Below are 13,429 nucleotides of genomic sequence, written 5' to 3' on the forward strand. Positions count from 1 at the left end.
CGCATCTTCTCCATAATCGGAGAGACGCCCATGGCCCATCTGACGTCCTCGTCCTGGTTGAGCAGGGTCAAGACGAGCGCCCACCGGAGCATGTGCATCTCCATGGCGAGGATGGTGTTTTCGTGTTTAGCTGTAGCAGGCTAGCACTCGGATCCATACAATGCGATGGGCCGCACGACTATTTTGTATATCTTGTATATCTTCAGGTGGATTGGCATCTTCGTATCGCAAAGCACGCCTGTTAGCGTTGGGTGATATGGTCATTTTTCAAATTGTCATTTCGTCAGCCCGTGAGATCGATGATGCACAATTTTATTGTGCACGGGTGGAGCAAGAGAGAGATTCTTTGTTCTTGTCATAGCATGTCATAGTTTTAAATCGTGCAGGTGCGCGACAGAGAGCATATGGAATCACCAATAATTGAAAAAAAAATGCTTTCAAACATACTGATAAACTAACATTAAATATAAAAATACTGTATTTAAAACAGCTAGTTCATATATATCTGGACGCAACTGTCCTATCGCGCGTCCTGGGACAAATTTGCCGCATCTGCACACGGAAGTCATCCATCTAAATGTTCTGCAAAATCAGTCAACGGTGAAAATTGATAGTAGCTTTCATTTAAAGTCCAACAGTTAATACTAACATTGGACATAAACGAACATGTAAAATATAAAGTATTCAAAACAGGTAAGTTCAAATATTTGTAGTTAAAAGGTTAGTTCACCCAAATATTAAAATTATGTCATTAATAACTCACCCTCATGTCGTTCCAAACCCGTAAGGCCCGTAAGAGCGTCCATGTCCGGAAAAGTAATAAAAACATCATCAAAGCACTCCATGTGACATCAGAGGGTCAGTTAAGAATTTTTTGAAGCATCGGAAATACATTTCGGTCGAAAAATAGCAAAAACGACTTTACTCAGCATTATCTTCTCTTCCGTGTCTGTTGTGCGTGTGTTCAATGCAGTTTAGTGATATCCGGTTCGCGAACGAATCGCTCGTTGTAACCGGATCTTCTTGAACCAGTTCACCAAATCAAACTGAATCATTTGAAATGGTTCGCGTCTCCAATACGCATTACTCCACAAATGACTTAAGCTGTTAACTTTTTTTAATGTGGCTGACACTACCTCTGAGTTAAAACACACCAACATCTCAGAGTAATTCATTTACTCAAACAGTACACTGACTGAACTGCTGTGAAGAGAGAACTGAAGATGAACACAGAGCCGAGCCAGATAACGAAGAAAACATTGACTCATTCTCGAGTCAAGAACCGTTTCTGTTGGAAGATACTGCGCATGCGTGATTCAGCGTGAAGCAGACTGATACACAGAGCGTCTGAACTGAACTATTTCTTTTGATGATTGATTTTAAACTGATTCTGTGCTTGAATCAAGGACAATCATCGTCAATGACGTCATTACGTAGAGCACAAAATAACCGGTGAACCGTTTTCTTCAATTGGTTAATTGAATCGAACTGTCTGAAAGAACTGGTTCACGGAAAAGAACCGAACTTCCCACCACTACTGGTGATCTAAAAACCGATGCAACTGGATTTTGACTAGAGAACGAGTCAATCGTTCATTCGTTATCTGGCTCAACTCGGTGTTCATCTTCAGTTCTCTCTTCACAGCAGTTCAGTCAGTGTACTGTTGAGTAAATTAATTTCCCCCGGGATATTGGTTTGTTTTAACTTAGAGGGAGTGTCAGCGACATTAAAAAAGTTAACAGCTTAAGTCATTTGTGGATTAAGGCTTATTGGAGACGCGAACTGTTTAAAACGATTCAGTTTGATTTGGTGAACTGGTTCAAGAAGATCCGGTTACATCGAGTGATTCATTCGTGAACCGGATATCACTAAACTGCAGTGAATGTGCTCATAACAGATCCGGAAGAGAAGACAATGATGAATAAAGTTGATGTTTTTGCTATTTTTGGACCAAAATTTATATTTGATGCTTCAAAAATTTTAACTGACCCTCTGATGTCACATGGACTACTTTGATGATGTTTTTATTACTTTTCTGGACATGGACATTAGAGATGTTCCGATACCCTTTTTCTCTTCCCTCTTCCGATACCTTGGCTCAGGGTACCGATACCGAGTACTGATCCGATACCTGGGTGTGTATCTGTATATACAGCTGTATATACTACTAGCCCTGTGTAAATTGCTAGAATTATTTTATGGTGTGCTTCAGACTTATCCTTTAATAAAACATGGTAAACTACTGTATTTGTAACAGTATTTTTTATTATCTGACATGTTTTTGACAGTAATATTATTTATTTTCTTAAGCGAAAAAGAACCTCAAATGCAGCCAAAAATCTAACACCGCAAACTAAAAAATGGTATCGAACATTTATTTTGATGGGTTGTCATGAAGATCTTTGAGTGTCTGTGTTTATGATATGACAGTTTTCTCAAATGAAACGGTAAATTCTCATGAAGTGACGGTTTATGCGTTCATGTACTCATGTAGTGACACACGGCAGAAACTACAAAACAGTGAGCTCCCGCGCATCTGCTCCCGTCATCCACATAGATTTAGAATTTGCAGGAGTAATATTTAAATAGTATTTTGCAGTTTAATATTCACAGACACTAGTAGGGGCCCTGCGCTTAGACTAACACGGAAGCGACTTATCATAGAAATACACTTATTTATAGATTAAAAATTCCACAAGACACATTTAATGTCCAACAACAAATATTTTAGCAAAATATATATTTTACTCAGAATTATTCAACTATTATTCTATTGCGCTCCATCTGTTTAGTGTGTATGTATGCAGCAGCGCTCGTTCACTCAGTTAAGCCTCGCACACTCCTGACAGCAAATTAGATCTATTTGCATTACTTTATGACGTTTACATATGAAAAATATAACTGTGACATGTCAGTTATGAACTGAGGAAAACACAATTCTCAAATGCATTAAACAGCACAAACATTTTTGCTGTTTGCCAAGGTGGATCAATTTGATCCATGATCCACATTAATGGGTGCTTAAGAATTAGTGTCTACAAATTAGTGCGATTGTGGGAATTTAATTTGTCATTTACGGAACCACTTTAGCCCTGATTGATTTGTTAGGTTATTTCAAGTAAGGTTTTGGACTTTAATCCCCACTTTTCCTCGGGTCTCTGTGATGTTGTGATCCTTCATATTCACGCAGCAGTGGTGATGAGAAAACACGCTTCAGGAAGTTTAGATGGGATAAACCAGTCCCAGATCATTGGTCACTTTTAAAATAATAAAAGTACAGTGCATCGCCTAGTAATTATATATAAATAAAATTATACATGATATTTATCAATGCAAATATGTTGTTATCACGATACAAATGTCGACTTGTAGCCAATACCCATTTTTTAAAATGAATCGTTAATCGTTAACCTTTTAATGCCGATGCACCGAGCGAATCTGGGAATCTTCCAACGAAAAACCCTTGTTGTTACTCTGCTACAAGATTTATTTATGAAGAAAAGTAAAAAACTGCAGTGTTTGGGTCCACCACATGTTTAAAAAACAACAGGGAATTTCACCCCGAAGGAAGCTGATTGAGTTGGTTATGGTGCTCTTGTGTCATTCTGAAAAGTTGAGATGTTTTTAACTAAATGCGGTGTGGACGTGCCTGGAAAAAACAAGCGCATCTCTTCCCTTATAAGCATGCATACCGCATTTGAAAAATACCAAAAAATTTGAAGAATAAAAAAATAAAAATAATACAAACGTTTTATGTGAAAATGACATTTGTCAAAATGTTTACTTTCGGTTAACGGTTAAACGGTCAATATGGAAGTCTTTATTTCTTGCTCTGAATCTGCCATAAAATAAAATAAAAGTTTAATGATTTTTGAAAAGGTGTACCTGAGTTATGCCATTATCATTATATTAGCTGAAACTGGTCTTAGAACGACAATAATATCGTTTATCGTGATAATTTCTCTGACAATTTATCGTCCAGCAAAATTTGTCATCGTGACATGCCTACCTGTAACCATCATGCATGGCATCCTTTTTTTTTTTTTTTTTTGAGCAAGAAACAAATTGCATTTTGGCAGAATACACAGCTTGAATGGCCGTCAATTGTGAAAGACAAATTAAGCCTTGCTGTTTTTGTCAGTGAATAACAATGGCTCTTTATTGGCACTGATTAACTTGCTTTGGTCAGATGTGGTCGGTTTAACCTTTGTACTATCCAGGAAGCCCAGTTAAGATGGTTAGTTTTGGATGCTGGGGGAGAATAGATTTTGTACCCTCAAAAGCTGCATCCACCATGCCTAGGCCTGTCACGATAACAACTTTTTGTTGTGCGATATATTCCCCCAGAAATATTTGCGCTAAGCGATATTATTGTCATTTTAAAGACCATTTTATCCCACTGAATATATAATCAAGTAACAGCATAATAATGCAAAAAGGCCTACACACCTCCAAATGACAAAATACCAAAAAAAAAAATGAAGAATAAAAAAAAAATAATAATAAAATAAAAAAAAAACTTGAATAAATAGTAAATAAACATTTTCTAACAAAAAGTGCAAAGCAGAATAAAGAAAAGTGAACAAAGAACTTTTATGGAGATTTTTCCAACTACAGATTTTCCCCTGACCTTTTCTCATTAAATTAAGTGTGCACACTATTGCTGAAAAACACAATCACTACTTAGCAGTCAGATGTCCATATGCACAATGGCACAGATGCCTAAACAAGAACATATCTGCAAATGAAACTTTTTATAGAAGCATTTTTTTTTATTATTTGAAACTAGCACCTCATGACTACACCGCATTATGTTCGAGAAGCTGCAAAAGACACAGGCGCAAGTGGAATGTACAAAAAATGGTGACATTAATTTTTAAGTAAATATAATGGGCGATATATTGCATCACCAAAAATGATTGAGGTCATATATTATCGATATATTGATTGCTGCAACAGGCCTAAACCATGGCAAACAGAAAATGATAGACAGAGGGAAAAAAACTCGAACTTTCACTCATCTTACACATGCTTGATGCTTCACTGGTCAAGGCTAATACTTCACAGCAGAATCGTCTTACAGTGCACCATGAACCTCCCGGCACACTCGCTCACAAATGCTCTTGATCTCATACAAATTATCACGCTCTAACCCCCAACAGATCTCATTAGGCTTCACAAGAGGCGCCCAAACTTCACCCACTGAACACACAGATGGACGAGTAGCTACATTTACGCATGAGAGCACTCAGAATGACGCTATGTGTGCTTTGCCACTCATTCCACCAGATATCTTCAGCATGATATATAGGTCTACAGTAACATCCCAAGTGGTACAAATGAAGAAATACCAGACCTATAAGATGTCTCAGATTGTTCTAGATAATTATTATAATATAAAATAAATAAATCATAAATGTATCAATTTATTTGGTAGTATAATTACATTATATTTATATTATATTTTATAAATACACACATACACACACACATACATACATATATTAGGGCTACAAAACATTTTATAGTGATTAATCACATTCAAAATAAAAGTTTGTTTACATAAGAACTGGCTAATTGATAATCAGATATGTGTACACTAGACTATTGACTGTCTACTGAGAATTGTTGCTTGATAGCAGATTGCCTTGTGTCAGACTTTGCAATTTCTCACTATGTTTTAGCCTATATTGTGTGCTGACGTTGCTTGTTACTTATTGGGGTGTGTTGTATCTGTTTTATTACTTTTCTATTTTTGTTATTACTTGCGGACTGTAAAAAGTCATTTTACTGTATTTTTATTTTATTTTATATATGCTGATTTTTAGGTTGCATTTTTAATAACTGGCCAGGGACAACAGATGAAAATTAGCCTGTTGCGCTAACTCTGGCTCATTTACAGTTATTTTTACTGTTAATCAATGAGCACTGTCCCTGTAAAATAAATAAATAAATGAAATGAAATAAATGAAATACTATGAGTGTTTGTACTGCATATTTTTATTAAGCATATATGAATACGCACACATACATGTATATATTAATGAAAATGTGTTGGATTTATAAAAGAGATAATAAGATAGTAGATAGATAGACACAGGCAGACAGACATATACAGTGGGTACGGAAAGTATTCAGACCCCCTTAAATTTTTCACTCTTTGTTATATTGCAGCCATTTGCTAAAATCATTTAAGTTCATTTTTTTCCTCAATGTACACACAGCACCTCATATTGACAGAAAAACACAGAATTGTTGCACATTTTTGCACATTTATTGAAAAAGAAAAATTGAAATATCACATGTATATCAGTATTTGGTAGAAGCACGCTTTTGATCTAATACAGCCATGAGTCTTTTTGGGAAAGATGCAACAAGTTTTTCACACCTGGATTTGGGGATCCTCTGCCATTCTTCCATTGCAGATCCTCTCCAGTTCTGTCAGGTTTGATGGTAAATGTTGGTGGACAGCCATTTTCAGGTCTGGGTTTAAGTCAGGGCTCTGGCTGGGCCATTCAAGAACAGTCATGGAGTTGTTGTGAAGCCACTCCTTCATTATTTTAGCTGTGTGCTTAGGGTCACTGTCTTGTTGGAAGGTGAACCATCGGCCCAGTATGAGGTCCTGAGCACTCTGGAGAAGGTTTTCGTCCAGGATATCCCTGTACTTGGCCGCATTCATCTTTACCTCGATTGTCATCCTGTCCCTGTAGCTGAAAAACATCCCCACAGTATGATGCTGTCACCACCATGCATAACTGTTGGGACTGTATTGGACAGGTGATGAGCAGTGTCTGGATTTATCCACACATACCGCTTAGAATTTAGGCCAAAAAGTTCTATCTTGGTCTCATCAGACCAGAGAATCCTTCAGGTGTTTTTTAGCAAACTCCATGGGGGCTTTCATGTGTCTTGCACTGAGGAGAGGCTTCCGTCGGGCTTCTCTGCCATTAAGCCCCGACTGGTGGAGGGCTGCAGTGATGGTTGACTTTCTACAACTTTCTCCCATCTCCCGACTACATCTCTGGAGCTCAGCCACAGTGATATTTGGGTTCTTCTTTACCTCTCTCACCAAGGCTCTTCTCCCCCGATAGCTCAGTTTGGCCAGACGGCCAGCTCTAGGAAGGGTTCTGGTCGTCCCAAACGTCTTCCATTTAAGGATTATGGAGGCCACTGTGCTCTTAGAAACCTTAAAGGGATAGTTCACCCAAAAATGACTCACCCTCATGTCGTCCCAAAACCGTAAAACCTCTGTTCATCTTTGGAACACAGTTTAAGATATTTTAGGTTTAGTCCGAGAGCTTTCTGTCTCTCCATTGAAAACCTATGTACGGTATACTGTCCATGTCCAGAAAGGTAATAAAAACATCATCAAAGTAGTCCATGTGACATCAGAGGGTCAGTTAGAATTTGTTGAAGCATTGAAAATACATTTGGGTATAAAATTAACAAAAACTACGACTTTATTCAGCATTTTTTTCTCTTCCGGGTCTGTTGTGAGCGCGTTCAAGTGTAGTGATATCCGGTTCATGAACGAATCATTTGATTTAACTGGTTCTTCTGGAACCAGTTCACCAAATCGAACCGAATTGTTTGAAACGGTTCGCATCTCCAATAAGCATTGATCCACAAATGACAAACTGTGAACTTTTTTTAAGGTGGCTGACACTCCCTCTGAGTGGCAAAAATGGCTGCAAAAAAAAAAAAAGTGGTAAATGGATGCAATATAACAAAGAGTGAAATAGAGCTGCAGCGTCACACTGTTTGTTTACATCTCGCGTAATGGCATACTGGGAATGGAGAAAGTTGCATTCTATCACAAAAACAAAAACCGTGTTACAGTTTAACTGGTTACCATGTGATCTGGTGACCAACTTCCTGGTTCAGGTCTGATATTCTTGCACTTGTGGCATTCTGAAAAGTTGAGATGTTTTTAACTCGATGCGGAGCGGACGTGCCTGAAAAAAAAGACAGCGTCGCTTCCATTATGAGCGCGCTTATTGCGCGCCTACATTGGAAATAACGAACTTGAGCGCGCAAAAGACATGATATGTGAAAAGACAGCGAGCTACCCCGAATCAGCTCCAGATCTCTGGAAACCATGCTAAACTATAGCAGAACCCTGACTACATTTTATGGTTTGTGATGCTAAAGAACATTTCATGACGTCTCAGACAACTGTAAATTTATGGCTACTGTGGTTTAATTATAAACGCTATCATAAGCTCATATTTACCATAGTAAAATAATTTTCTTTGCCTCTTGATTATTTTATACTGTAAAAACTTCAACCACATAGGTTGAAAATGAATTTTGTAAAGTTATCCAAAGGATTCATTAGCTAATTAAAAAAAAAGAACATTAGATTAATTATTTATTGTAATAAAAATAATCGTTAGATTAGTCGACTAATCGAAAAAAATAATCGTTAGATTAGTCGACAGAAAAAATAATCGTTAGTTGCAGCTCTAGAGTGAAAAATGTAAGGGAGTCTGAATACTTTCCGTAACCAATGTAGATAAACTATATGCCATGTCACAATGCAAGCAAGAAACGAGGAAAATATGTTTCACAGGGTCAAAAATATAGGTCAACAACAAACACCTTGCATATTTTGCATATCACTACACAGGACGGGAAAATTTTTAAAGTAGTGCTCCTAAAAACTGTTTGGGATTTAGGGTGTGTACAATAAGTTCTCTGGAGAACACTCTTCAAAACTACACTGTCTGGTGTGATAGCGAGATCCAGCAAAAAGCTGCTCCTCCCCTTTCACACACACAGCCAGAGCAAACAGACACAAAAGGGAACCAATTAGTGGCAGGACAGATTGGGAGCAGCCAAGCTTATAGTCAGTCTCAGACACGTAAAGGAAAACTCCACTTTTTTTTTAGAAAATAGGCTCATTTTCCAACTCCCCTAGAGTTAAAAAGATAGGGTTTTACAGTTTTCTATTCCGTTCTGCTTATCTCTGGGTCGGGCGGTAGCACTTTTAGCCTAGCTTAGCATAGATCATTGAATCTGATTAGACCGTTAGCATCTCACTCTAAAATGACCAAAGAGTTTCTATATTTTACCCATTAAAAACTTGACCCTTCTGTAGTTACAGCATGTACCAAAACTGACGGAAAATGAAAAGTTTCAATTTTCTTGGCCGATATGGCTAGGAACTATATTCTCATTCCGTTGAAATAATCAAGAAACCTTGCTGCCATACCATGGGTGCACCAAGCAGAGTGATATTACACAGAAAATATAAAAGTTCTTTGGTCATTTTTGAGCAAGTTGATAACAGTCTAATCAGATTCAATGATCTGTTCTAAGCTAAGCTAAAAGTGCTACCTCCAGACCCGTAGATTGGCTGAATGGATTCGAAAACGGTACAACTCAATTGTTTAACTCTTTGGAAAATGAGACGATTTTCTAAAAAAAAAAAAAAGTGAAGTGTTCCTTTAATGCAATAGAGGAACACGGATATCAGTGAACTGAAAAATGAGATGAGCCCCTTATTGCTTGGGAATTCATCTTGTCTTTTAGCATTAGTGCTATAGCTGATGCTCATCTTCTGACAGTGGGCTAAAAATGATCCACACTGCATGAAACAGACAGACAAGCAGACTCCTGTTCAAAAGTTGTTCAGTGATGTTTGATGTACTTTAACTATTGTAAAGCACCTCTAGTTTTAAGTGAGTGTGGAACTTAAGTGTTTATATGTTTAGCTTCTTTTTCAATTATTTAACAATAATAACCCTGATGTGGAGGAATTTTGAAAACACTTCTGAAATGTTAGTCCAGTGGCACTACTGAAGGAAAAACGACACACTTCATCTGTTAGTTACGGCAGCTCATGGTGATAATCCATGAAAAGCAATGCCAGCCAATTCCCCCCGCTTCAAATTTAGCCAACAGACCACTTGCTCCTCCTACTCTGAGGAGGACCACCCGGAGGAGTTCCCATCAGAATAAAGAGACCTTCTAACTTAAGAGCGTCCATGGGCTGGAGCCTTATAAGCCACATGAAGAGAGCCTGTGTGCTTTTAACCTCCAGCCCGAGTAGCACGCATAAACCGTATGATGCAGGGTTGTTAAACGCTTCAGTGCTGCGGGGTACATTCTACCATTCTGAGGCATTAAAACCAAGCACTGAATATTGGTGAGGAGTGTAAAGATAACGGCTGAATTGAGATTTGAGAACAGTGAATAGTGTTGTTTCTGAAGGGGGAAGGGGGTACTTTAAATGTGCTGGTGGGCTTCTCTGATTGGTGGTCCCATTGTTTTATATCAGACTCTTTTTTTTTTTTTTAAGCAGTCGTGGATTCCTTCAACGGGCTTTAATCCATTCATTGCTCAATGTCAACAGTGGAACTGGTAACTCATGGTAGGCATACAGTCGTCATTGTGAGACCATAATATTCAAATATTTTGTCTTCAGCACTATTCAAATAATTTTGAATATGTAAAATGCCATATTATACGTAAAAAAAAAAAATTACAGCTTAAACACAAAATACTAAAAAAATATTTTAAGCGTTTCTTCAATTAAACATTCAAATTACATTGATTACCAATGAATTAAAGAACAGATCATGCATATTAAAATAGTTAAAACACATAACTGTCAATTAAAACTTGTCCAGACTTAAACATGAAATCAATACTCATGACGGTGCAAATTAACAGTACTTTACAAATAACGAATGTAAGATGCAAGAATCCGAAAGTGAAAAATAACACTGCTTCCTACCTTCTCATTAACAAAAGCAGTTTAATACACACTGGAGTAAGTCAATTATGTAAGCAGAACGACCAACAGATGCTGTCATCCCTCAGGAGCCAATGACAAGAACATCTTCAACATTCAGTTCAAAGTCCTCTCAGTACGTTTACACATTATGCAATCAATTTTACTGAGCGTGAGCGATGCATCGGCATCCTATAGAATGTTACGTGAGCACTAACGCATAAAATATATTTTTTGAAGAACCAAAAGAGCCCGATTTCCCACAACCCACACAAGGAACAGACTCATCCCTATCTGCGTGGTGATTTATCGCCCACACATACAGCAGTCAATGGGAATCCAAAAAAAACTGCATTCTCATGAAAACCAGTTCAAAAGAACATCTATCTCCTAAATACCAATGATGATTTGTAACATAATAATATTACACAGCTGATATTTCCAGACTCAAAGGACCTCACTATGTTAATGCAATGCGTAAAGCGGCAGTCACACTAAATTTTGAGCGTGTGAAATTTCTGCAGATAGCAAGGCACTGCAACCGTGACATGATGTCACACAGCGGCATTTTTTTTTTTTTTTTTTTACATGAACTCAACAGATAAATAATAATGAATCCAAAATGTAAAAATATACAATTTGCTTAACGTCTTAAAATCATAGAAACAGAAGTGAATAAAACGAAAAGTACAGTGAGACTGAAACCTTGCAAATTTAAATCAATTGCTGACTGGATGTCTTTAACAGCCAAATTATAGAGTAAAACTTTAATTGTCGTGGCATCTCAGCATAGCAGACTAACCCAATTTATCATGATCAGCCTGTCAAGTGGGACTCCCAGAAGAGAAATCTACACAGCAGACCTTCAGAGCCATCTGAACCCCATTAATCAATAAATGCCACTGAAGATCATTACAACTAGGAATGCATGAACATCTGTCTAGAGTGAAACCAGTGATATTCCCAACTGAAGGAAGGTTTTGGACACCCAATAATGAGTTGAGACCACCCTGGCCACAACTCCTCCCTTTCTTTCAGGGTGACCAATACTGTGGAGGTAACATGGTACAGTGATTGTGATTAAAGATAATACCACAGTACTGAATGGTACCTGCACGGCAGCTTATGCTACATCAAAGAATATAATAGTATTACCATTCCATGACAACCTAGGGTAATAACAAGGTACTTTTAGTAGTACAGCTCACCCCGAGATACATATCCACCACATTATGTCTTAAAGCCAACTTATGCATGCAGACTGAACAACGTTAGATGGAGTATTCAATGCTTCAAAGTCAGTTTATTAAAATGTTCTTTCAAGAATTAAGGTTCTTTCTAGATCCCAAAATGGTTCCTCTATGGCATCACTGTGGAAAAAACTAATTTCTGAAGCACTATTTTTAATAAGTTAATCACAATAATATAGCTGTGTAAGAAATATATAAGGTGAATTCAGTGAAATTGGTAGACTTTACTCCATTCAGATGAATGAAAAAAAACGTCCCACTTAACCCTGAAATTGCCTATGTGTATATAGCCAATTCATCCAAAACAACAAGCTGGACGAAATAAATTTCCCCTCACGCCCAAAATTTGGTGAAACCCATCACCTACCTCCCGAGCTCGTCTCCAATCTCGTAATAATCCTCCACATTCTCCTGGTTGAACACGGTCATGGTGCTCCTGAGCGCTTCCAGCTCTCCGGGATTCCCAAATCAGCAGCCCATCTCTGTCAACCTAATGACAGTTTGCGGCGAACCCCTCTCATATTCACTCTGCGGAGAGAGAGAGAGATAGAAGCGCGTGAGGGCAACGCGCGTGTCGTGCGTAAAAACGCTCACGACGTGTCTTCACGACTCGCATAAAATCCCCTCACCACTCTCACCGCATGTCAGCCAATGTTTGTGTACGCTCAGGCTGCTTTAACCTGGTGGGTTAAAACTAGTCAAGCCCACAAGGGAGAAGGTAACAGTGGATTTGTTATGGCGCTTGGCGTTGCCAAGTGAACAGCGCTGCTTGATGTGTGTGTGTGTTGTGAGGAACTGCTCGTGATCATACGTAACCCCTGGGCAAGATAACAGAATCACACGGAGAAGTTGGAGGTTGACACCTCACGTAAAGTGCCAATGTTTCATTAAACCTACGCCCTCCCTTGTAGCTTTCATGTCGTTAGAGAAACCTGCCGTATTCCTTCATTACGCTCGCGGTCTAACAGAGTATTGCATGCTCTGACCGGTAACATGCTTATTAATTCGATAAAAGCGAATAAAAGTAGCTTACCTTTATATTTCCATTGTTGTCAACCTCCAGGCGGCAGGTACGATCCAGTATGAAGCGATAACACAGCATACCCTTCACGCGAGACATGGAAGTGTTGTGTTGCAGGGAATGGGAGGATTGTAACAATGTAGATGGTGCGGGGCTCTGGGTAACGAGCCCGCCGCAGTTCACCTGAGAGGGGCGCTGTGGAGAAACGCTCATTATAAAGCAGAATTATGCAGTAGTCTAGACATTTTGATCAATTTTCTTCAGATGTGTTAAAAATTTTCTATCTGTCTATCTATCTATCTATCTATCTATCTATCTATCTATCTATCTATCTATCTATCTATCTATCTATCTATCTATCTATCTATCTATCTATCTATCTATCTGTCTATCTGTCTGTCTGTCTGTCTGTCTATCTGT

The 13,429-nt window shown here is 38.2% G+C and overlaps 1 protein-coding gene across 2 annotated transcripts in view; it reads right to left on the reverse strand.

The window, feature by feature from the left end:
- The window catches only part of LOC127957251 (death-associated protein kinase 1), a 105,132-nt gene extending 91,956 nt beyond the window's left edge, over positions 1-13,176 (reverse strand). Inside the window, exons 1-2 of one of the 2 annotated variants that reach the window (XM_052555704.1) lie at positions 13,022-13,176; positions 12,356-12,516 (exon numbers count right to left, since the gene is read on the reverse strand). In XM_052555704.1, the coding sequence (XP_052411664.1) occupies positions 12,356-12,417 (62 nt within the window). In that variant the 5' untranslated portion in view covers positions 12,418-12,516; positions 13,022-13,176. Of the gene's footprint in view, positions 1-12,355; positions 12,517-13,021 lie in introns of those variants that run through there. The other variant, XM_052555705.1, reaches the window with a different exon arrangement.
- Between the last annotated feature and the right edge of the window lie 253 nt (positions 13,177-13,429).

The sequence above is a fragment of the Carassius gibelio genome, chromosome B5 (genome assembly GCF_023724105.1).
Source record: "Carassius gibelio isolate Cgi1373 ecotype wild population from Czech Republic chromosome B5, carGib1.2-hapl.c, whole genome shotgun sequence".
Lineage (NCBI taxonomy): Eukaryota > Metazoa > Chordata > Actinopteri > Cypriniformes > Cyprinidae > Carassius > Carassius gibelio.